Source organism: Thalassophryne amazonica, chromosome 10 (genome assembly GCF_902500255.1).
Source record: "Thalassophryne amazonica chromosome 10, fThaAma1.1, whole genome shotgun sequence".
NCBI lineage: Eukaryota > Metazoa > Chordata > Actinopteri > Batrachoidiformes > Batrachoididae > Thalassophryne > Thalassophryne amazonica.
In genome coordinates, this window is record NC_047112.1 from 61,597,493 (window position 1) to 61,623,857 (window position 26,365).

General features: G+C 40.2%; 1 protein-coding gene across 2 annotated transcripts; it reads left to right on the forward strand.

Moving 5' to 3' along the window:
• The first annotated feature begins 2,102 nt into the window (after positions 1-2,102).
• arrdc2 (arrestin domain containing 2) lies at positions 2,103-25,840 on the forward strand. Of its 2 annotated transcripts, XM_034180103.1 has the most exons (8): positions 2,103-2,139; positions 6,082-6,336; positions 23,117-23,334; positions 23,422-23,524; positions 23,605-23,861; positions 23,954-24,116; positions 24,372-24,532; positions 24,662-25,840. In XM_034180103.1, exons 2-8 carry the CDS (start codon positions 6,084-6,086, stop codon positions 24,713-24,715), a joined length of 1,209 nt encoding a protein of 402 aa, XP_034035994.1. In that variant the 5' UTR covers positions 2,103-2,139; positions 6,082-6,083; the 3' UTR covers positions 24,716-25,840. The 2 variants fall into 2 exon arrangements, with proteins under 2 accessions (XP_034035994.1, XP_034035993.1); XM_034180102.1 differs by lacking the exons at positions 2,103-2,139; positions 6,082-6,336 and adding an exon at positions 21,698-22,106.
• The last annotated feature ends 525 nt before the right edge of the window (positions 25,841-26,365 follow it).

The following is a 26,365-nucleotide window of genomic DNA, read 5'->3' on the forward strand; positions in this document are numbered from 1 at the left end:
GTCGGTTACAACGACAAACTGGAGTCAGGTCGAGACCCCGATGAGGACGACGAGCATGCAGATGAGCTTCCCTGACAGTTTCTGACAGTTTGTGCAGAAATTCTTTGGTTATGCAAACCGATTGTTTCAGCAGCTGTCCGAGTGGCTGGTCTCAGACGATCTTGGAGGTGAACATGCTGGATGTGGAGGTCCTGGGCTGGTGTGGTTACATGTGGTCTGCGGTTGTGAGGCTGGTTGGATGTACTGCCAAATTCTCTGAAACGCCTTTGGAGACGGCTTATGGTAGAGAAATGAACATTCAATACACAAGCAACAGCTCTGGTTGACATTCCTGCTGTCAGCATGCCAACTGCACGCTCCCTCAAATCTTGCGACATCTGTGGCATTGTGCTGTGTGATAAAACTGCACCTTTCAGAGTGGCCTTTTATTGTGGACAGTCTAAGGCACACCTGTGCACTAATCATGGTGTTTAATCAGCATCTTGATATGACACACCTGTGAGGTGGGATGGATTATCTCAGCAAAGGAGAAGTGCTCACTATCACAGATTTAGACTGGTTTGTGAACAATATTTGAGGGAAATGGTGATATTGTGTATATGGAAAAAGTTTTAGATCTTTGAGTTCATCTCATACAAAATGGGAGCAAAACCAAAAGTGTTGCGTTTATATTTTTGTTGAGTGTATGTAAACTACAGTACTGTAAACACTGTTTTCATTGTTTTGATTTGGGTTTTGAATTTGAACTGCACAGTACTCTATTTTTCTTTAGGTATTCATAAGAAATTTCTATTTCTTTGAAAAAAAAACAGAACAGCGAAATAATTTTGTTGCTAAATACTGTAACTTTTACCTCTTGTTTGAGAAAAAGTAAATAAAAATATATTGACTTCAGTGTTTTGTGTAAAACACATCAGTGTGTTGTTGTTGATTTAAAAGTGTTTCAAAATGGTGCATGTGTGTATGATTTTGTTGCTAGAATGACATTTTAAGAAGGGATTGTTAGGCTTTGATTGTAGGGTTTCATTTTAACAGAGCTGTGAGAGGTTTTACAACAAGTGTTAGGGTTAGGGTGTGTAGAGCTTGTGTGTAGAGTTTTGACACAGTGAGACAAATTTTGCAAAATGTGTATAAGCAATCAGCAAAAACTGTAATATCACAGATGATATGAAAATGCAGTATCTTTACTTGCAGTGGAAGTACAGTGTACTGAGGTAACTATTTAACACTAATATAAAGTTGTATATCGCCTTTCTTTTGGTCACATGACCTTTGACCTTGGGTGACTGAAAGCTCAAACTCAAGAATTATTACTGTTTAATTCAAACAATTAGACGTATAGAAGTATGCTTTCCAACAAACTAGTTTATCTTAATTATTGCTTATAACTTTTTACTTTTGATAATCTTACAAAAATGAAACCTAAACAATTGCACTCCCTCACATTCACTTGCTAATGATTTAACAAGATGTCATTAACTTCAGAGAACTGGTGCAATTTTTTTAATCCACAGGAGAGCAGAACTCTACACTGAAAATCATGTTTTATTGTCTCATCCAGTTCCTGAGATGTGATCATGAATGCATTTTAAGTGGTGACTGCTAATTTAACCTTGACCTGTGACCTTGACATCACCTGCTTTGAGAGGGTGGTCTGCTAACTTTATCTCCCAAGTCTGATTTAAGCTGCTCCTCACATGTTGAAGATATTGCCACAAACAGGAAATGATAGTCTCTGATTTGACCTTGACCTTTGACATATAGCTTTGTCATGACCTGTGCTGTTTTATGGACAGACAGAAACACGGGCATAACTCTTAAAATAGCTTCCATCCAGAGCATTCTGCATTATGGTGAAAGGTTTACGTAAAAGTTATGCGTTTTATTTTCACAGATATAATCGGAAACTCTTTGATTTTTGTTGTCTGACTTGACCGCATATTGCGGTCCTCGGGGTTGGGCGTGGCTGAAATGCGTTTCGCTTCTGATTGGTGTAAAATTGAGCCGGTAGGCGGTGAGACACGTCAGAGTTTATAAAGGAAGAGCTTCGGTTAAATTCAACAGAGAAGGTTGAATTTACCATTTGCAAAGAGTTCTTTTTTCTTTGAAGATTGAAATAAAGTTGTTCCTCCCTCGCCGGTGAGTTGTGGCTTTTAAACTTCAGGAATCCGACCTTCACTTTTATTAACCTTGGCTGTGAATGAAAGTCGCTCTTAGTTTTTAGCAATAGTTGCTGGGCACGCGCCGGGTTGGATATATGATATATTATCAGTCAAAAATAATCTGCGAGCACAGATGTAACAGAACATTCTGATCTAGTCTTACTAAGTGCATGTAACATTCACGTTTTGTTGCTTACACAAGTTTTCTTGCACTTGCCCTCACAGGGTGAGTTATATAATCAGCAAATTGGCTACAGTCATTAAATGTGTTTTAATAATTATTGTTCAAATGTAAAGTGATATGACTGCATGATATTCTGTTGATAACAAAAATAGCCTAACATTTTAAAAAAATCTTGTCTAGGTGGTTGATGTAATAAGATACACTTTTGACAAACCACGCTTGTGTTTCCAGGGGCGACACTATGATTTCTTGGGCCTGTGACAGTGCTCCCATCAACATACACAATTACTTAGAGAAATAACTGAAAACTATTAGAACAAAACTAAACCTGATGGCTTATCTGCCCAGTAAACTTGTGCATTATTTTATCTTAATTGGTTTAAGGTTAGGATAAGTTTAGTTTTTGTGAAATAGATAAAAAGTTTGGAAATTTTGAGCACTACTTCTGCTCCTAGACCAAGGGTTTGTGCATGTCTGGGAATCTTGTACAGTAATGGCATTCCAATACGCTCCAGATCTAATTCTAGAATGTTTCTGATTTGCATCCTATGCAAAACACATGTACTCATAGTTGTCATGGATATTTAACACAAAGTGGCCACTTTGTACAGCATCCAATAACAAACCAGTGTGACCGTATGGCATCCAAGCGGTAACTGCCGTGATTATCATGAGATAAAGGAGGGACGTTATGCTGTCTAAATTGTACAGCAGATAGCTAATGAATTCCACCCTCAAACGTTTGAGTTAGGGTTAGGGTTGTGCATGAGCTGTGATGTTGGGTGGTGCTGTACTGATTGCAGTTTGAGGTTTGCGTACTGTAATATAGTAATAGCAGCAGCCTAATTTAAAATGTTCAAAGTCATTTTATTGTAATAAACCTAAGGAATTCATATTCACAAGACTATTTGGGGGCTCCTAGTGACCAGGATATGTTGTAAAACAGTACTAGCTGCTTTTAATGTTTGAATTCAATAATGTAAAGTACAGCTTAGGTTTGGTACAAGTGGTGACGTTGCTTTTTGCCATATCCACCACATTGTGGAATGGCCTTGGGCCCTGGATGACAACCACCCAGGGAGACAATTGGTCCATCCTTACCTGTTGAAATGAACCATCTATATGCTCCAGCAAGATGAAATACAGATGTCCACATGGCTTTCTTCAGCCACTGGGGTCCTCAAAGCTGCTTGTGCTGGATCATGTATACAGAAATGCACCATATGGCTAAAATACCATAGTTGACATTGTCTCCCAGTGCAAGTGATACTCCTCATGTGAGTCTCCCTAAGTAACTCACTTCATTCGACACAGTCATTCCAGCAGTACCCAAGGATCCTTGGAACCCACATGGACATGGTGCAAAAGATATCGGGTTTTTTTTGCCTTTGGCTACTGTTTTTTGTCCAAATCTCATTCTTTTTGAAAATACACGTGAATGTACATTCACATGTACTTTTTCCTTCTATATATCTGAACATGTGATGTGTGTGACTATTGATGATTTGCAGGCTTGGGGAGTAACGGAATACATGTAACGGTGTTACGCAATTAGGATACAAAAAAAGGTAACTGTATTCCGCTACACTTACAGAAAAAAAGACGTATTCAGATTACAGGTATATTTAGTAAAATGGGGGTTAGTTTGCAGGATTACAATTTTAATGCATTTTATGATATTATCGGTATATAATATATTTTTTTCTTTGAAACGAAAATGTCCCTTCATGGACAGCGACATGATGTCTCCTAACCGTGCAAAATATTGATGAAGTTCCTGGATGTTAATGCATTTTCAATGGAGATTCGCGACTGAACACATTCAGAAAAATTATGTCAGGAAAGTATTAAACTTACTCTGACACCCACACATTCCCAAATATTAGTGTTGAAAGTTACACAGATCTGCGCTGTTCAAGCTGCTGAGCTGAGGCGTCCTGCTGCAGCAGCTGTTCAACGCAGCGCGGCTCCTAAAACCATTACAATACATTTTTATATATATATATATATAATATTATATTATATTTTTACACAATTATCCTTTATTGACCGAGTTTCATTTATGAAGTCAGTGGTGTGGGTACACATCTCTGTGTGTGGGTGTGACTGTGAGCGGCACAGTGCGCGGGTCATTATAATCTCATTATTTTAAGGTGCAAATTAAAAAAGAAAAAAAATCCCCAGTCTTGTCGAACAATTTTAATCACTAACGACAAGGATTTTAACTAGACATTGGTCTAGCAGTGGAAAATATCAACAAGACATAAGTGAAGAGTTAATGGTCCGTGTCATCGGGTGACACAGGTACGGCAGGAAACACAGCTGTTTATCATCCAAATATCACGGACAAAGTGACAAGAAGAACCAAAACCACTTACTTATGGAAGGAAATATTGTCTCCCTTGTTCCTCCATTTGTGGCTTTGCCAACATGCGCAGCTTTCCGGCATATTCCACCTGTTTCTTGAACTTCTATGTGCGCAAATCACTAACTTGCCCAGAATTAAAATGGCGACCACACCTCCTTACTGACAGTATTTACTTCATGGTTTTCATTATGCTGCTGTTCTTATTTTGAAAGTTCAATAAGTGGACTGATATGTTAAACATGGTGCGAATGCTATGTGAAAGACTAAAGTAAGATAATTTTATGTTTACTGAACAAGTAGTAGACTTTTTTTTGTTTTGTATATTGTTCTGCAAGCCACTTTTAATTACAAATTCATCCACACACCACCTGAGTTTTCATTATCCTTCATTAGTTTGGCATTTTTTGTTGAAAATTTAGAAGGTGAACACTGGGTGTGTTTAAAACAATATTGTGGCACTCTTAATTCATAATGTGAAGTAAAACAGAGCATGCTATGTAAAAGAAACAGTTTTATTTTTGCTTAATAAACTGTACTATGTGGTCAAGACTATTTCTATTTAGTTTCTTTTGTCTGTATTAGCATATTTGATATTGGAGTAATCCAGAAGTAATTGAAAGTAATCAAATTACATTACTTTAATATTATGGTACTTGGATTACATTACTGACTACATTTTTCAACAGGTAACTAGTAACTGTATCGGAATACATTTTTAAAGTAACCCTCCCAACCCTGATGATTTGATTACTTGCTTGACAGCAGTCTTTGCATTCTTGATTTATTGTATGGCTGTTGGAAAGATATTTTCACATGACCAACCTCATTACTATATTTATGTAGGTTATCATAGTGCTTTCACTATAATATGCAAGTACCAAGTGTCTGCTATAGATTGTTATTGAGGTATGGTGTGTACCCACAGAGAGGCAGACCGACAAAACTAAATGTAATGCCCTGCATACAGTGAACATCATGGTGGAACATACATAAAACAGCACTACTGTACATTTATGTGTATTGTTTAGTATGCTCCATTACCTACGTTTTTCAGTGTTTCTTTCTAATGTTAATATGTTTATTGTAATGGTGTACACAGTGATGTGTAGGAACAGTAGGAAAAAGTTTTTACACTCCATTGTTGCACTTGTGTGTTGGCTGTAAAGTGCAATACATACAAATTATACATACTGAAGTCGGTGATCAAAATGGCAGTTATGTTTTTTTTTGGGGGGGGGGGTGGCACCTGCTGTTTGGAGTGTGACTGTATCTTATTTTTCTCAAGCAGTGGCTTTTATTTAAAATTATGACATCACAGTATTCCATTATCATAATTGTTGTGTCACCCTGTATGTCTGCATTCCTAGAAATGACGTTAAGCACCATAAAGTGTTTCAAGATCCAGCTGGACAGACCGTCCGATGCAGTATACACTGGAGGGGAGGTGGTGTCAGGCCAGGTCATCCTGGAGCTTCGCAGGGACACCAGAGTGCACTCCCTCAAGATGCTCAGACAGGGCGTGGCCACAGCACACTGGCTCGAGAACCGTGGCATGAACTCCGTCTATAACGACTACACCTCCAAGATCACCTACTTCAGGAAAAGACAGTATCTTATTCGAGGTCAGTAGCAGTTGCAACAGGTGGTTAGGTTTTTCAGAACTTTACCAGATTGAAGAATCCACTACCACTTGATTGTACAAGTTTCTAAGTGTTCTGCCATACTTTCTAGGCTATTATAGGCTAGGTCTAATGATGTAGGGTCAGGGATGATGGTGGTTCAGTTGGTAGGTCGAGGTCTACTGTGGGGTACACGATCCGTCACATCATGTTGTTGTCTTAAAGTACTTTTAATTGACTTTGAATAGGTTTTAAATTTGAATGTTTTAAACTGGTTATGGGAAATGGACTGCATTTATATAGCGCTCTTCCATCTGCTTCAGATGCTAAAAGCGTTTTACAATTATGCCTCACATTCACCCATTCACACAAACGCACTCACACACCGATGTCTGAGTGGTGCTATACAATGTGCTCACTACACACCAACAGTTATAAACTTGTTTAACTGCATTTAACTTGGCTTCATTTGCAATAACTTTGGGTTCTGGATTTTTTATATTTTTAGTGCTGCAGATAAGTGAATATTTACTGAGGGATCCTTCAAACGGTGATGCAAGCACCAAATCTGGCACACATACTCCTTAGACTTTCCTCTTTTAAAAATGCTGAGTGGCCACATGAACGTTCAATAGGAGGCCAAGTAGAGGTCAATTGAAGAATTACACAGGTGTGAAAATTAAAAGATGCTCCAATCATATTGAAAGGTATTCCATATTATTTGTCTGATCATAAAGATTCCAAAAAGGTATAGTTTGGACTATCTGTGAATGAATGTTCTGGAGTTATGGGGTAAAAACAGCAAAAACACTGACAAAGGTCGATTTCAGTTTGTACAGGGGTCAAAAGTTAAAGTTGCTCCAGTTTTGGTAAAAAGTGGTGCAAATTACTGTTTGAGCTAATAGGATTAATACATGGAATAGTTTCGACTGTGTTGAGTGCTTGGTTTGCAAAGTAAAGGTTAAACAATATCAGCATCTATTGGATTCTATGACATGTGACATATGCTACCCTGTAACATGATAACTAAGCATGATACATGATGCAAACTATTCCTTTTTAAAACCATATTCATTCAACTAATAATTTGCAGTACTTTTTACCAAAATTGGAGCATCTTTAACTTTTGGCCCCTGTACATATTGAAATTGACCTTTATCACCATTCTTGCTGTTTCTACCCCATAACTCCAGAACATTCATTCAGATAGTCCAAACTATACCTTTTTGGAATCTTTATGATCAGACAAATAATATGGAATACATTTCAATATGATTGGAGCATCTTTTCATTTTGACCCCTGTGTAATTATTCAGTTGAAAGTTCATGTGGCCACTCAGCATTTTTAAAAGAGTAATGTCTAAGGAGTACGTGTGCCAAATTTGGTGCTTGCATCACCATTTGAAGCATTTTTTCAGTTATCCGCTGCACTATTTGGAAAAAATTACTTAAATGTCCTGTTGGGTTCAACGGGCAATTAAAAATATTCCCATATTTTGACGTTTAATTGTTAAAAAAAATAACTAATTGAGTTGACCCTAGCCAACTGTATCATTATTTTTCTTTTGTAAGGGATCTTGTATCATTTTCAGCAGATCAACCAGACCTAGACTTTGGAAATGTGGTTGGGGTGGGGCGGGGGAGAATTCAAAACCAGATAATGCATCTGGAAAGTATTCACAGCGCTCTGCTTTTTCCACATTTTATGTTACAGCCTTACTCCAAAATGGATGAAATTCATTTTTTCCCTTTAAAATTCTATACACAATTCCTCATAATGAGAATGTAGAAAGTTTAAGATTTTTGCAAATTTATTAAAAATAAATAACTAAGAAATCACATGTACATAAGTCTTCACAGCATTGCCATGAAGCTCAAAACTGGTGCATCCTGTTTCCACTGATCATCGTTGATGTTTCTACAGCTTAATTGGAGTCCACCTGGTGTAAATTCAGTTGATTGGACATGATTTGGAAAGACACACACCTGTCTACATATAAGGTCTCACAGTTAGTGCATGTTAGAGCACAAACCAGCCATGAAGTCAGAGGAATTGTCTGTAAACCACTGAGACAGGATTGTCTCAAGGCACAAATCTGGGGAAGATTACAGAAACATTTCTGCTGCTTTGAAGGTCCCAGTGAGCACAGTGAACTGTATCATCTGTAAATGGAAGAAGTTTGGATCCACCAGGACTTGTCCAAGAGCTAGTCGCCCATCTAAACTGAGCAATCGGGAGAGAAGAGCCTTAGTCAGGGAGGTGACCAAGAACCCAGTGGTCACTCTCTGAGCTCCAGTATTCCTCTGTGGAGAGATGAGAACCTTCCAGAAGGACAAACATCTCTGCAGCAATCCAAAAATGAGGCCTGCATGGTAGAGTGGCCAGATGGAAGCCACTCCTTAGTAAAAGGCACATGGCAGCCTGCCTGGAGTTTGCCGAAAGAGGCCTGAAGGACTCTCAGACCATGAGAAACAAAATTCTCTGGTCTGATGAGACAAAGATTGAACTCTGAATGCCAGGTGTCATGTTTGGAGGAAATCAGGCAGCATCCCTACAGTGAAACATGGTGGTTGCAGCATCATGCTGTGGGGATGTTTATCAGTGGCAGGAACTGGGAGACTACTCAGGATTGAGGGAAAGATGAATGCAGCAATATACAGAGACATCCTGGATGAAAACCTGCTCCAGAGCGCTCTTGACCTCAGACTGGAGCAACGGTTCATCTTTCAGCAGGACAATGACCCTAAGCACACAGCCAAGATATCAAAGGAGTGGCTTTAGGACAACTCTGTGAATGTCCTGGAGTGGCCCAGACCTGAATCAGATTGAACATCTCTGGAGAGATCTGAAAATGTCTGTGCACTGACACTCCCTATCCAACCTGATGGAGCTTGAAAGGTGCTGCAAAGAGGAATGGACAAAACTGCCCAAAGACAGGTGCACCAAGCTTGTGGCATCATAATCAAGAAGACTTGAGGCTGGTATTGCTGCCAAAGGTGCATCAACAAAGTATTGAGCAAAGGGTGTGAATACTATGTACGTGGGATTTCTTAGGTTTTTGTTTGTTTGTTTGTTTTTTAAATAAATTTGCAAAAAAAAGAACTTTTTTCATCTCATCATTATGGGGTATTGTGAGTAGAATTTTGAGGGAAAACATGAATTTCATCCATTTTGGAATAAGGCTATAACATAACAAAATGTGGAAAAAGTGAAGTGCTGTGAATACTTTCGGGATGCACTGTGCATGCTGAGAGAGACAAGTGTCTGCTTGAACTATATTCATACAAAGTCCCCTCTGCAGGACTCTGTGGATTTATGCTTAAGAACATAACCAGTATTAATTTCTCTCTCTCTCTCTTGTCTTTGTGTATGTGTGAATCAGGAAGTAATAGTTGATATGCTTCTCTGATTTGCTCTATTTCTGTGCAGAAACAGTCTGTCACTGACAACCACACCTGCTCCTAATCAATCACCATTCCAGCATTATCTAAACACAGAGCACATGGCAGACAGGATATTACATGGGGAAAACAGTTGTTTTTGGGACTGATCTGGTGCAGCAAATTTTGACTTTGTCCTTATTGTAAGCCATTTGAAACTGGAGAGGTACGTACCTGATACCACTTATTGTTCTTGAGTTATGTTAAACTGGAGGGGACAGACTTGTCTCTGACTCATTGCTTTTTCGAGGGTACATACCTAACATTTTCCAAAGCCCAGGAAAAGACATGCTGGCGCACTAAATATATTTATAGTCAGTGAATGAATAATTTTCCTTTCAATTGTGAGTAATGTGCTGCAAAACTGCTGAGCTACAATGTGAAGCAGCTGCTGAGAGCCATGCGTTCTTGTAGTTGCTGCAGTTTGCAAAACAAAACCACTTATGCCAGGTGTGTTGCATGGAAACCTGGTAGAGATGTCCCCAATGGACAGTGCAGGTCCACCAACCAGATCTGCTAAGATTAAATGCAAATCCATTAGAGCTGAGACCAAATAAACATGACTGGTTTACTGAGGAAAGTGTCCGGCGAGGCAGATTGTTGCAAAGTGCGAAAGCTATCAGACAGCTTATTTTTAAAATGAGTCCAGGAGGGAAAACTGGCCACAGGTCAGGATGTGAGTACAAATAAACAGTAGACAGTGGTTAATGTTTTATTAGAGCCCCGCACATAATGTATCTGGTTTCACCATCCAAAGCCAGTGTGGGTACGTGGGTCAGTGAGGTTGGAGCTCACACAGGGTCTGAGATGACGACAGAATAAATTGTTTTTCTAGACTAGACATAATTGAAACATACGTAATCTCTTAGACCCGAATCAGCATCGCCTTCATCATGTGTTTTAAGGTGTACCAAAAAACACTACATTTAGCTGTAACTAAATTTTTTTCCCCCCATTCGTCATTACGTTTTTTGCATCCGTTTACCAGAGTTTATCAAACTATTTATTCGGAGCAGCTTCCTAAAACCTTAGTGATGTAAGAAGCACAGTTGCAGATATATTCAGTAACATCTGTTTTCATTAAAATAATAATCTGTAAAAAGTGAAGCTTTAAGTTGCCATTTGTTCCCTGTGATTGTCAGAGCAAGCATAGGAATAATGGAGTTAGTCAGTTGTCCTTAAACATTTCTGAAAGTAAATCCCTAAAAACGACTGCAAATTCAGCTATGAAACTCAGGGTTCCAATAGATACAGATGAGCACCAGTGAACCTCCTATTTTGGGCTACATTGGTATACTTTAACATACATAATGACCATATCTTAAAATAAAGATAGACAGGGCTATCGAGCTGCTTGTAAAGTCTCCTTACTAATCACAGGGTCTTGGGGCCTCATGTACGAAGACTTGCGTTGATTTTCTACTAAAAGTTGGCATACGCCAAAACCCTGAATCAGGTGTAAGCACAAATATATTCAGATGTATCAAAGTGTGTGTAGGCATGAATCCATGCATGTTTGGTTTGTACATGCCACTGAATGTGGAATCGAGCACACATGCACACGCAACAAACTCCTCCCTGGCTGCACCTCTATCTGAATATGCAAATATATTCAAATGGACTGGTGCTGATAGAACCATAAGTGTGAGGTGTGATTGACACCCGCCATCGTCTGTGTTTTGTGTAAGAAAAAAAAAAAAATTAAAGAACGTTCAGAGAAAACATGCAAAAACTACCAAAGCTGTGGCTAGATCACCATTCTCTCAGCTCGCTGTAATGTAAAATGGAAATTAAATACGTACTTTCGTGTGTGTAAATGCTGAACTGAGCTGTGCACAGACACAGAAGTAAAAAGATATTAGGTGCACGGCGGCTGACTGTGTGACATTAATATTAAACACGCTTTTATTGACAAATACTGAACACAGTGGGGCTTGTTAAGAAGCTCATCTCTAGCTTCACCATCAAGAAAAAGAAAACATTATTAATAATAATAATAATAAAAACATTTGAATGCACACATGCCCAAATGTGTCTGTGCTGGTATTCATTAGGAACAATTACATGGATAAATTATTTAACCACCAAGCAGCCCCCCCCCCCATTGCACACCGCACTTCCAGCCTGATGCACATTTGCGCATCACATGATTTGAACCTTGATGGAATGAAAATGTTTCCTATTAACAAAAACAATCTCATCATGTGATGGCACCTTCATAGGACTATTTGTGCAGTTAGTAGCTCCGATTACATTTGGGAAACCGGCTCTCGCTGTAAAATGCACTGTAATATTGGAATGTGATGTACCTAGATGAGAATCGGATGATTATGTTCCACACAGCTGGCATGGCTCAGCTCAAGGTTGACTGGCACACGCCTGACCAATCATCCAGCTCACACTGGAATGCCCCTGATGCCAGGATGCCCAGCATGGTCAGCACCTTTGTGGGCACAAACAACCCCTGGCTCCTCGCTGTATTGTGCTCTGGGCCAACTGCAGTTCTGTGCGCCACTGCAGTCACAGTGGCCTTGGTAATCGAAATCAGTTTGAGGCAATTATCGTCATTTGCAAGTAAATCCTCGCGTTCCTTGAATACAAGCTCACGTCTGATTGCACCATTTGCAGTGTGCTTTAACAATGCCAATGCAGCCATTTAGTGCCATTTTACACATCACTTTATGCATGCTTTTATATCCATCCATATAATTGCAAACACGTGGGTGCGTTAATTGCTCATCATGTCGCTGATGTGCACATCACTCTGACTTCTTGTTTCACACTATTAAGTGTCCAAGGATCATCTTTACATGTCCACAGTGGAACAATAACTGTAGAAACGTGGGTATGCCACCCAGGATTTTGGTGTGACGCATCGCACATTTCCATGGTCATTTCACTTTTGATACATCTGGACGTTTACGTGGCGACTGACGTACGCCAGGTTTTTGTGCATAAGCATGCTTTGTACATGAGACCCTGGTATCCATGAGAGGCCACTGTTGCTTGTGGACTTATTGTTGATTGATGTTCTCCTTTGTTGCTATTGTAGAGGCTTCCATTTTACCTAAAATTAAATGGTATTGTTTTGTTTATTGTTAGAGTTCTGCATGAAGGGACAAACCTGTAGCTTTGGTCCAAAAACCAGCAGTGTTTACTATGTATTCAGTATTTATTTATTTATTTTCTACACCATGGAATGTTGTACAAAGATAACACTAACATCAATGGCCACAGTGAACTCAAATGTAACATAAGGACTTCAGCTCATGGCAATTTGCACTCTGTTGGTTACTTTTCTGGTTATTGTTGACAAATGTAAACTTGTCTTATATTGGTTGAATATGCACATTTTTTTTCCGTACTTAGGTTCTGATTTAGTAAAGGTTTACGTGCATAAATTTGTGTGCAAACTCCATACTGCCCACAAACAAATGAACAACCCGATCTCCTAACACTGCATATTGATTGCCTAGATACGAGGTCTGTCCATAAAGTATCGTACCTTTTTATTTTTTTTTTTAATTATATGGATTTGATTCATGTTTTCACATCAGACAAGCTTGAACCCTCGTGCGCATGCGTGAGTTTTTCCATGCCTGTCGGTGACGTCATTCGCCTGTGAGCACGCCTTGTGGAAGGAGTGGTCCCGCCCCGTCGTCAGATTTTCATTGTCTGGAAATGGCGGTATGATTTGGGGGTTTTTTCCATCAGAATTTTTTCAGAAGCTGTTAGAGACTGGCACCTGGAAACCATTCGAAAAATGTATCTGGCTTTCGGTGAAAATTTTACGGGCTTCACAGAGAATAAGGACTATTACTACAGCTTTAAGGACGGCCCACAATGGCGCTTGGCGCGCTGCGCTCCGAGCCGCGACGACAGGCACGAACCACCGGATTATTTCTAAACGGATGGCTGTGTGGAGCTGGGACCATTGTGTGCACTTTCTCTGGTTATCACAAGAGCTGGACATCAACCATTTTCCGGCAGATTTCACTTTTAACAAGAGATTTTGTCGTGGAAAGCCGCGCGGAGGCTTTGTGCGTCACGACTGATTCGCTGTTCGAGCGAGACAAAGAACGTCTCCATTTCGGCGTGTCAGAGGACAAGTTCGGACATGCCCAGCTCTCCACAATTTCTCTTATAACTCACTCGACTGGTAAGCATTGAAAGCCGAGATAGGCATGTATGCATTTTCCATGCCCAGTCAGCCAAAATTATAGATATTCTAACGAGGGCGAATATCTATAATTTTGGGCGACTGGGCATGGACGGAGGGACTCTGAAAATGCCTACCACACGACAAACTGCATGTTTTTTTACATTATCACTTACTGAGATACACAACATGTGGAATCACATTAACAATATTTAATGTCATTTCAATACGCACGACACCAGCAAACTCATACATAAAAAGTTGGCTCACTTTAACTTTTGTCGTGTTGGCTGGTACCGCACTGCTCTCCAAATTCTTTAGGGTGTCCTCGTCAATCTGGCTGCTTTGGCTGCTGTTTATTGTCATACTATCCATGATAAAATCATCCAGAATATCCATATTGGGACCAACACACATTTCTCACCTTTTCATGTTATCGTCTGTGGACAGTTCTTGGGCTGCGCGCGCTATGACATCATCAGTTTATGCACAGCAGGCGGGTATACTGCGGGCAGGTACAGCCAGGTAGCGTAAATGTAAATCTATGCTACCGGCCCCGCAATGCCTCAGTAAGTGATAATAATGTACAATATACGCATATTCTCTGGTTATTTACTTTCTATTTTTACAGTCGGTCTGAATACAACACTGTTTTTGTATGTTCTGTTTGTATGTGCGTAGGGGGCATACAAAACTTGTCTGGTCCTACTCTAGGGCAGTAATGAACTCTGTCTTTCTGAAAACAGAAACTCGACACAGTGCAACATGTTTACTAAAATAACAGCCAAAGTAATTTCAGCGGTGACTAGTCTGATCGTAGTGGCTCATCTGTACAGGAGCAGCGTTTATCTGTGCAGAGCCACATGCTGATCTGAAGCAGTTCTGCCTGTGCTACTGCTGATCATCACCACCAGGTGGCAGTCTGAGCTATAATTTTAAACAAAGACTAAAGATTGCAGAACTATAAAGAAGATAAAACATAATTGATGCCAAAAGGGAACACTGATGCTGCTAATAAAGTAAGAGAGGAATGCTGAGGGGGATAAACCTGAAGTTAATATATTTATTTTACCACTCATTGATCCCACATTCAAAGCTCTTATGCAGCAGACTGTCCTGTAACAAAAGATGAGTGAAAATCACTTTAGATTTTCACCAAATCAAAGTGAGACAGTTAATAGCTCAAACATCTATCCACTTTCTATGCACCCTACTCCATTTAAGTGTCGGGCGGGTGTGGTGGTGGTGGGGGGGGGGGGGGGGGGGGGGGTCTGGAGACTATACCAGCAGTCATATTGCATGAGTTGGGGTGACCCTGCAACAGGATGCCAGTCTGTTGCAGGGCCAGATGTAGACAAACACATTCGCAACCACATGTACACCTACAGACAATTTAAAGTTTACAATTCACCTAACATGCATGTCTTTAAATGTGAGAAGAAGCCAGAGCACCCGGAGGACATCAACGCAATCATAGGGAGAACATGCCAACTCCACACAAAAAGGCCACAGGTGGGAATCGATCCCGTGATGTTCTTGCTGTGAGGCAACAGTGCTAACCACTAATCCACCATGCTGCCCTAGTGTAAACATTATGATAAATATCTCTAGCTAGCCTTTTCATTACTTAAAAAAAAAAAAAAAAATTATTTCAAGATATAAAATAGAAGACCAGCCTGTAGACCCCATGACCAAACTCTGGGAACAAAGGTTCAAAAGTGTTTTTTGGGTTCCCTGATGTATTTGGAACATTTTTGACTTGGGCTGCCCTCTTTAAACTTCCAGACATTTTCAGGAGGGGGCAACAAAGATCAAACAAGTGTCAAAATTTAAAACTGTCTCATTTGTGTCAATATGCATATCAAATTTCTTGTCTACTCATAACGATTCCAGAAATATATAGTTTTTGCATCTAACCTCAAATGAGGGTGCTATGGCCCAAAAGCTAAGTCTAATCATATGTATTTCAACATGAGAAATTCATCATTCCTTTAGTTGTATAGAAATTTTAGTTGTATAGAAACTGCATAACAAACTATATATTTTTGGAATCGGTATAAGTGGACGAGTAATTTTGATATGCATATTGACTAGGAATGGGTCCATTCAGTCCAATTCCTTATCAGTTCCCTTATCAATATCTCCTGTGAATTTTCTGTGTACTAAAAGTAAGCTTTACAGGTTTTCTATGTCACCAACATTTTGAGTCTTAAAGTAAATAAATATGAAATTGGTCACTGGATCCTTAATCTCTGAAAATAAATAGAAATAAACAAAATCTGTCGTTTTTGTAAAAAGCATTTACTTTCAGATATTAATGGCACAAATGTAACGCCATACCTCTGAGCTGAGCTTTTCAGCTGGCTACGCTGCAAGACAGGATGTAATTCATAAAACACGGACGACGTCTCATTTTGAGAGGGGGAAAAAAAGGCTTTGTTTGTTGTCTGTATTACAATGTTTGGAAAGAGGTGCCATTTGATTTAAAACGGAACGGAGGACGAATCTTGTTTCTTGCTCGCAGCAAGACAAGAGTCCCAGTTACTGACTTTAATCCACACAAAAGTGACTCACGATTGACTTGATTTAATGGCTTTGAGAGGGGTTAAGACTGGACTTGTCTCTTCTGAAAAGCAGTGAAGCAGAGAACCAACGAAGCAGCAGGTCCAAACACTGTTTCGTTGCTTCAAGCACAGCTGCTGCAGAAGCGGTTGATTACAGACCCGCTGCAGGGTCTGCAATCAACGTAGAGAAATGATAGTTTTCCAATAAACACCCTCAAAAACAACAGCCACTCTGAAGGACCGATAAGGGAATCATTAAGCCAAAAGGCTATGGATGTCGGTGGATTGAATCATTAACAATTCTCAAAGAACCAGTTCTCGATACCCAACCCTAATATTGACACATTTGGGACAACTTAAAGTTTTTATTTTGCCATCTAGTTCTCTGATATTTCAGCGGTCAATATGTTATGTTCTTCAGATAGACGACAAGTTGAGTGAGTTAAGCAAAGCCTCCATATGCAATTCGCTCTCTAAAGGTGGTTTTGTGTACAAATTTTTATAGTACTTCTTGGAAGTGTTTTGCGATTCTTCTTGTTTATACAGTACAATGCCAGAGTTGGGCTCGTTAATTTTGTATATTGTACTGTCTGCACTTTCTTTTTGCAGTCTTCTAACAAGAATTTTTGATGCTTTAGGAAGCTTCACAATATTTTTGTTTTATAAAGACAAACTTATTTTCAATTTCCTGTGTGTACAAAAAAATTCACTTTGTATTTTATTAATCTCATTCAAAGATTTGGGTACTGTTTCTTTTTCTGATTTATTTCTAAGTCTTGAAATTTTTTGTTAAGCTTGACCTATCTTAATTGTTTGTCTTTCTTATTATGGGCACACCAAGAAATTATTTTTCCACAAATTCTACCTTTTAAAGTGTCCCCTACTATAGAGCAGTCAACCTCCTGTGTTATTAATCTCCAAAAATTGTTTTATTTCCTTTCTCATCTGAGTCACAAACTGGGGGTTGTTTAAACCTGTATTAAGTCTCCAAAATGTGTCGTGGAATGTCACCAAAATGTATAGTGCAAAAAAAATAGGAACATGGTCAAATAAATCCAAAGAACCAATGTCACAACTATTAAGCCGATAAGTCTCTCGCTTAAAGATAAAAAATTGTCTATTCTAGAGTATGTATTATGTGGATGTGAGTAGTAAGTATAATCACGGCCTGAAGGATAAAAATCTCTCCAAAGTTCTAATATCCCCAATTCAGCCATGACGTTACTCACTTTTTTCAGTACATTTTTGGATGCGTCTAGGTTAAAGTTGAGACAAAGGTTCCAATCACCTCCACAGATTACAATTCCTGGGGCGCCAATCATCAAATCAAACACCTTTCTGTAGAAGGCAAAATTACTTTGAGGTAGAATGTAAACATTCTCATCACTCATCTCTCACTCATCTTCAACTGCTTTTCTGGTTCGTGTCGCGGGGGCAACAGCTCCAGCAGGGGACCCCAGACTTCCCTTTCCCGTACCACATTGAACACCTCTGACTGAGGGGTCCCGAGGCATTCCCAGGCCAGTGTGGACCTATAATCTCTCCACCTAGTCCTGGGGCTTCCCCGGGGTCTCCTAGGAAGCCCATTTCAGTTGCTTTACCCGCGATCTAGTTATTTCGGTCATGACCATAGCGGTCAATGTAAACATTATAAATGGTTATTGTTACATTGTTTATTCCCTGAAACTGCTATATATGTCCCTTCTTTATCAGACTCCTCAGAAATATAATAAAATTCTTTTTTTTTCGTGATATTAATACTGTAACACCGCTCCATCTGTTTCTGGAAGGCGAATAATATGCTCTTTTATTATATGGCTATGACGGTACGCCTGCTCTGATTGGCTGATTTCCAGTTATATTTTCCCATATCAGCCCGTTACCATGACAACTGGCCAGCTCGCGTATCACATTTGCGACTTAGTTTTCATGGCGCGAAATAAAACCAAACAAAATGCGAACAAAGAAATTATAACTGACGAAGAGGACCATTCTCTGATTGAATTTTATTACACTGATGAGTTTGAATTGGAGGAATTAACAGCAAATGAGCTTGAAGTGGACTTGCAAAATGAAGACCAACAAGATGAAAACACAGCGCCGAACAGCCATATAATAAACAAATCGCTTGCTCAGTCTGTACAAGAATATAACTGCGCTCTGTCTGTACTGTCAAGACCTTGGTCTGATATTTTCCCGTACAGACCCCACGCTCGGTTAACAATCCTTTAATATAACCCATTCTTTTCAGGTTTTCATGCTCTGACACAGAGAGGTGCATCTCCTATAAAAGTACAATTTCAGCATTTTCCCTTTTTACGTTTGGCAGTATTTTATTCCTTTTAACCAGATTTGAAATCCCTTTCACATTAAAGGAGACTATCTTAATGTCCAGTCTGTTCATAGTATCTTAAATTAATGTGGGCTCAGGTGTACCCCACGCCCTCCATGGCTAACTTTAGCTCGACCCTCATGGCTTTTCTGTGTTTTGGCTTCAGTCAAAATTGTAGTTTTCATACTTCTTGTGACTACCCCCTTTTCCATCTTCAAAAACAAACACCAGTGTTGACAAACGAGTATCGTTTGGGGTTATTTAAAAAAAAAAAAAAAAAAATCAGTCGGAGTTCGCAACCAGACTGCCATTCTGGAACTGGATGCCTGGGACAATTTTAACTTTTCACCCTTGTTTGACCTTTGTTTCTTCCTCCCAAAAATGCCCAGACATTTGAAGAGGGTAGCCCAAGTGGAAAATGTTCAAAATCCATCAGGTAACCCCAAACCACTTGCAAACCTTTATTCCTAGAGTTTGGTCACAGAGTTTACAGGCTGATCTTCTACTAAAAGTCAAAATACTGCAGATAGTTGAAATGTCATTTCATCAGTACGCTGTCTTTAATTTCATTCATTTTGCCAATATGTTCTACAAAGATATATTAGGTGTCTTTATAGCAAAATATTAAGCACATAACCAAATGAAAAGACTAGAAAAAAAATGTCCAGAATAAAGTTGACATTTCAACAATATGTTGGCTTATGAGAATCAGTCAAGCTATTGGTCACCTCTACAAAAATGCACCATGAGAATGAATTGTTGTAATTATTTCTAAATGGTGTTAGTAACAAGGAAATTATTTCTTTTAGCTCAAAAATGCTTTGAAAACACTTTTGTGACTTTACTTGATTTAAATGTATATGTTAGTTTCACATGATCAGAATGTATCATAATGTGCATGTGACATAATTTCCTCTAGATGTAATTGGGATCCAGAGGAAAATGTCAGTTTGATCATGTAGGACCAACGTACACATTTAAATCAAATAAATTCACAGAATGCCCCCCCCAGTGCACTATGTTAATATAGAGCGTTTGAAGACACTGTACTGAAAATTGGCTCTGTTGAATAAAAACCACATGTATGTGATAAAACACAAATTGTCTAGTTTTCCAGTGGCTAGTTTAAGCTGAAACTCTATATTTAACCTGCTCCAGTCAGGTTAAGTTGTCATAATGATCTAGCCAAGTTAAAAGAAAGCCATATATCTCGCCAAGCCTCTATTTACACCTTGCAGTACCCCACTCTGGTTGTTTGTTCTGAAACTGCCAGGGGCTCAGTCCTGCCCTTGAAATGTTGTCTGTACATGCTGCAAAGCTCTAAAAGTATAATGGAGAATTTAACATGGTGAAACCCGTCCACAGCCCCCGCTGTGCTTCGTTACGTGAGCATAGCCTGTCAAGAACTCTGCACCTTTTTTGGCACTAAACGTGGGGGTGTTTTCTTTGTTGTTTGGGGATTTTTTTTTTTTTTTCCCCTCACTGCCTTAGAGGTCCAGTTGTACTTTTGGTTCCAGTTTCATTATGTGGATCCAGTTTGAACATGTGGACCTTACAGGACACACCTGCGCCATGGGGGGAGGACTGCTGCTCTGTTTGACTGAAATGCAATCCAAAACAAGAGCTACACATCGTTCCTGGTTCTAGTACTTACTCCTTGTTTACTCCAAAAGAGGCCAAAGCGCGTGGCTGTGCACACGTAGTACCACAAGGTGGCAGTAGAGGGCTAAAGACCTCAGCCCCGAGAACCAGAGAACAAAGGAGTAAACAATTTTGTTTTTCTCAGCTGAGACTTGTTCCCCCCTCCCCCCTTTTTAACCCCAGTATATGTTTGTTTAGCAAATTGATTGCAATCAGCCTTGTGTGAAAATGTATTTGAATAACACAGCACACCTAAATATTAAGTTCTTGATTTTGGTTTTGTGTATCTGTGGTATATGATCTCTTTACAGTAGGATATGTAGTTGTTTTTTGTTTTAGTTAAGTTACTTGTTTTTGTGCTGAGCTGTGTTTTCCTTGCATGAACATGATGTTCTATGTGACACGAGAAAGTGGCGTAAACACCTTTGATTCAGCCTGAAACTATTTAGCCAGAGCTGTGCTGAGGATCTCTGCCAGACTGTTCTGTAAGGCTGGTTTCTTCTAAGAACCTGTAACCAATCATCACAGGCTCTGTTTTGCTCTCTGCTGCCTCCACACCCAGTCTGCATGTTTATCATGATACCTTCCGTGTCAGCCCGGAAATATGACTACTTTACAAAGAGCGGCTCAGCAAACTTGAGCCTGAAGTGAGTGGAGAATGAAATCTTTGACAAAAGTTATATTTATAATTTTGTATTGTAAAAATGACAAAATATGGGAACGAGGGGATATAAACCCTGGACAGTACTCCAGTCTGTCCAACACATATTTGCACACTCATTCACACATGCAAATGCTACACTAACCTGGGACCTTCCATAATCCACCATGCTGCCATAACAAACTTCTGTATTAAAATGTGATTCTCTCACTAGATGTTTCATTTTAAATTTAATTAGGGTCATTTTTATATTTCTTGATAAATTGCTGACAGTTTTTATATTTCCATATGCATAATGTGCTTTTTATGTACTATTGTACACTTACTTTATCACACTACTAAATTCCTTAGGAATTGCTGAATTAATGTTCTACCAAATTTCATTAAAATCCCTCCGTAAAATGTACGTTGTCCACAGACAAACTGAACCAAGGACTCGTAGTGGTTGTTGAGTGTGAAGTCTTTTCCGATGAGCGGTCCGTGAAGGCAGCATGGTGCTGACTTCAAGCCTTATAAATTCATAGGTCACGCCCGCTTTCTCAGCCTGCTAAAAGGACTGCGAAGCGAAACTTCCAACATTCGACAACTGGAAGAACAGGACAAAGGCAGTTGCCATTCCGAACAGCTGTTAACGCACACTGCGAACAACGAATCCACGGGAGACCTCTTTTAAATTTGAAGAGCAGCACGAAGCGCGCAGGATGATTTTCGACAAGTTAAAAAAGTTCGACATCGTCTTTGACTCCCCGGAGCTGGACTGTCCTCCGGTGTTCAGCAGCGGGGACGTGGTGTCCGGAAGAGTCCTCCTGGAGTTGTCCGGGGAAAGCCGGGTACACTCGGTCAAGCTGCACGCCGAGGGCTTCGCCAAAGTGCACTGGACCGAATCCCGGTCTGCCGGGTCCAGTACTGCTTACACCCAGAACTACAGCGACGAGGTGGAGTACCTGAACCGCAGAGAGGTTCTCTTGCAGGCAGGTCAGGTTCCGAACCGCCGTCACAGCTTTCAATGAATGAAAAGTGACCTTAAAAACAGTTTTCAGCTCTTATCTGATAGTCTATGAATAGAATTATAAGCTGAGGGAGAAGTCACCAAAACTGCTGCAATAACAACTAAACAACTTTTACACCTTTAATCAGTATTACAGGTGTAAAAGTTTGAATCATTCATATTTTATCCTGATTTGAAGAAGTCTTATTTTTAGAGAGGAAATTCTGCACCCACATTAATCTTTGCAACTTTTAACATCTGCTGGAAAAATAGTAGTCAGCATTTTCCAGCCTTTAAATGGGTTCTGGTTGGGTTTGGTGCACTGCAAGTGTTGGATCCTCAAGAGTTTTTGTCTTTATTCACAGGCTGCAAAGCTGGTTTTAATGATTCCCTCCTTCCAACTCCTCATGTAGTTGATTTGACCAAGAGTTCACACGAAGAGCTGAATCAAAATGCTTACAACTTTTGCTTTTGAATTTAAGGATTTGCTTGTTGTTGCAACAACAAGCAAATCCTTAAATGAAAGAGTTGTGCAGATTTTGATTTTGTATTTAAGTGTTTCTTGCAGGCGTGCATGAAAATGCGTTACTAAAAGCATGTTTCTAGATTGTGAACAGAGGGGGGGAAAAACAGAAGAGCTGAGACCGGCTGAATAATAGAACTCGAGGAAAACATGTTCTCCGTCAACATAATGGAGAAGAAACCTCCCCTCTGAGCAAACATGATATATGCAATTGAGAAAAATATTGGGAGAGGTTTCTGATATTTATGCAGTGCTCATTCCATGATTTTGTGCATATTTGTAAAGAATACTTGTCTTTGCACAAATTGTCATTATAGCATGTGAAGCAACTTCAGTAGAGCTGTGGACAATACAGCTTTAAAAAGAATAAAAGGAAAAAAAGAGGGGGCGGGGAATCTGATGACCTGCTTCCATACCCTCAAAGTCTGTCAAACAAGTTTCTAATCTTGAATGTCTGTTTTCTTTCTTCCTCAGATAATGACGAGGTGACCGTCCTTCCTGCTGGCAGACATGAGTTTCCATTCAGCTTCCAGCTACCTGAAGCCACGCTGGTTACCTCCTTTGAGGGGAAGCATGGCAGCATCCGCTACTGGGTCAAAGCTAAGCTGCACCGGCCTTGGGCCACAGTCAGGAAGATCAAGAAGGAGTTTACAGTCATTGAACCAATCGATATCAACACGCCAGCCTTACTGGTGAGCATCTCCGTCGTGAACTTTGCTCCCTGCTCCTGTTTGATTTTTCTAGTTGTCCTCGAGCTCAATTGATGTCATTATGCTCAGGCGCCACAGGCAGGAACGAAGGACAAGATGGCACGGGCGTGGTACCGCAACTTTGGACAGGTGTCGGCCACTGCCAAGATTGACCGCAAAGGTTACACACCAGGTGAGAGCCTACATTCTAAATGTCACTCGTATGAGCTCGTTGTTTGTAGCCCAGTTGGTAACAAGCTTTCCTCTCTACAGGTGAGGTGATTCCCGTCTTTGCTGAGTTTGATAACTCAACCTCCCGCTCAGTAGTTCCCAGGGCCTACGTGACTCAGACCCAGACGTTTATCGCCCGTGGCACCATGAAGCAGAAACACTCTGTGGTGGCTACACTGTGCGGCGACATTGTGGGCGCCAGATGTCGTGAGAGTTGGCACGGTCGTGCCATCAAGATCCCACCTGTTGGCCCGTCCATCTTGCAGTGCCGCATCATCAAAGTGGAGTATATGCTCAAGGTGAGATCTATCTCTGGGTCAGTCTTATGAAGTTGGAGGTTGCAGATTCCATTGTGCGAGTTGCCACTCAAGTTCTTCTTTCTTGCAACCAGGTTTGCGTCGATGTTCCTGGAACTTCCAAACTCTGTCTGGAACTTCCCTTGGTTATGGGCACAATCCCGCTCCATCCCTTCGGCAGTCGCACTTCCAGCATCAGCAGCCAGTACAGCGTAAACCTGGAGTGGCTCCGCATGACGATTCCCGAGCAGCCTGAGCGTAAGTACCACGTGAACCTGCAGAAATGTGCTGGTGCAGCCGCTCTGTCACATGCGTCTGTCAGGGTAAATGATCTCCATGTTCAGGGCCAAATGCTGTTAGTTATGTTGGTTGAACTAGATGCCTGCAGGGGTAGATACTGCCAACCACTGTTTAACATTCTTAACTATCCCTGTAAAACTCAGCGTTTGGACCGTTCTCAGTCAGACCTGTGGATTAATTCTGCCTCTTTTTTTTTTTCCTCTCTCTCCTCAGCTCCTCCAGACTACAGCTCTGTGGTGACTGAGGAGGAGGAGGCAGAGCAGCAGAACACTGTGGTGCCACAACCCCCCGAAGACTTGAGTGGCATCCTACAGCGCCCCCTTATGGCTTTTGTGCAAGAGTTTCGTTTCAGGCCACCGCCAGTGTACAGCGAGGTGAGTAAGCATAAAATATCGTAGTCATAGCTGATCTAGATGTTTTTTTTGTTTGTTTTGTTTTTTTCAAGGCCTTGATTGTCTGCTTATGACTAATTTTATTTATTTTTGCTACTCTCCCCCTCGCAGATTGACCCCAACCCTCAGCCTTTCTATATGAGACCTCGCTGCATGACGTGTTGAACCATGAACCACCTTTGCATTACGTGAAGATGATCTGAGTTAAATGAATGAAACAAATCAAGAGATTTGTCTTCTTCAGGATCACTTCTCTTTGATAAATGCTGCCTGGTTTCATCTAGCGTCATGGAGAAGGGCTAGAGTGCCATGGAGAGATGTGAGAAAGAAGGTGGTCCTCCCCGAAACTGGACGCCAGTGGAGGCGCACTGCTTTTCAGGTCCATAAAGTAAAATGGACTGTTTCCTGGTTCTGTCAAAGATGAGAGAGAACAAATTTCTCCCCATTAGTTTCTGCCCTCCTCAAGTGATTCTCCTTCCTGACAAAACACAACACCCCCCCCAATCTGCCCAAAATCATAGGTTCCACTATGCAAAGACATTTGAGTTTGGGAGTTATTGGGGGATCGAGATCACTTGATACTTTTAAGGGGATGAGTCAGTGTTACGGCTGATGTCATTAAGCTAACAGTTTTTCAATGAACTCATTGTCACCATTTATTAATGTAAAACTACAAGTGCAATTATTCTCTTTGGTGTCTTTACCTGTTTTCTTGATACTGTGGCAGATTTTTAACATTCTGCATTTATGTTGCGACTCAATGGTTTCTACTGTTAAGCACATACTGTATCTGACATGAAGCAGATCTAGATCGTTTATGCATGTAAAAGGGAAAAGTACTTATGCCTTAATTATCTGCAGCTGAAGATTGCATGAGAGATTCAGGGAGTCATTCTCTCATAGTGGATCTGAATGTACAACAGAACAAAATGGTTGTCTTAACTGGGATGAACTCTAAGAAGTGTTGGTATTGTGTTATAGAAAAGCTATGGCATGTCCAATAGTTTTGCTTGTTGGCTGGAGCACAATTATGGAGGATGAACAGTGTGTTCAAAGCTGCAGAGAGCTCTGGTCGGGTCTCTTGAGCTGCTACCCAAAGAACTCTGGGCTTGTCAATAGGAGCCAGATGCCTCGGTGTTAAAGTTGAGCTTTAAGATGAAGATGCCACTGAAATATACGGTCAAGGAACATTCCACAAACTGACTCGAGGATTAGATTTCCACCTCACTTCCAAAAACTGTTAGGGGAATGCAGGAAGTCTTCAGGATCAGTGACTGGCAACACGCACTGGAAAAAAAAAGAATGTATTTCTGTTTTTATATATATATATATATATATATATATATATATATATATATATATATATATATATATAATGTAAATAGCTATTGATTCACAATCTTGCTATAGTTTTGTAATTTTTTAAATAAAATTATGTAATTGATGCGTGTGTTTTTTTTTTTTTTTGCGTGTAAAAGGTGAGTCACTGGAAGATGAGTTAGCTGTATGGCTTAAAGGCATAGCTTTGTTCTTCACAGGGATTGAAATCAAGAACCAGTTTGAAATTGTCTGATCCGTCGGAAATGTACACCTCTGAGCTGAATGATGCTGGAGTGTTTTACTGTCTGTTCCATATATTGCAAAAACTTGTGCAATATGATCAAGTGGGAACCACTAGTGTTGAAAAAGAAATATACATAAGTGCTAACACTTGCAATTCCTCAAGGGTCTCTCCAGGTTGATTCCAAAAGTGGGTTAATCCCCATAAACAGCATGTTAAAATGTTCAACTTTACAGCAGAAATAAGAAACCTGA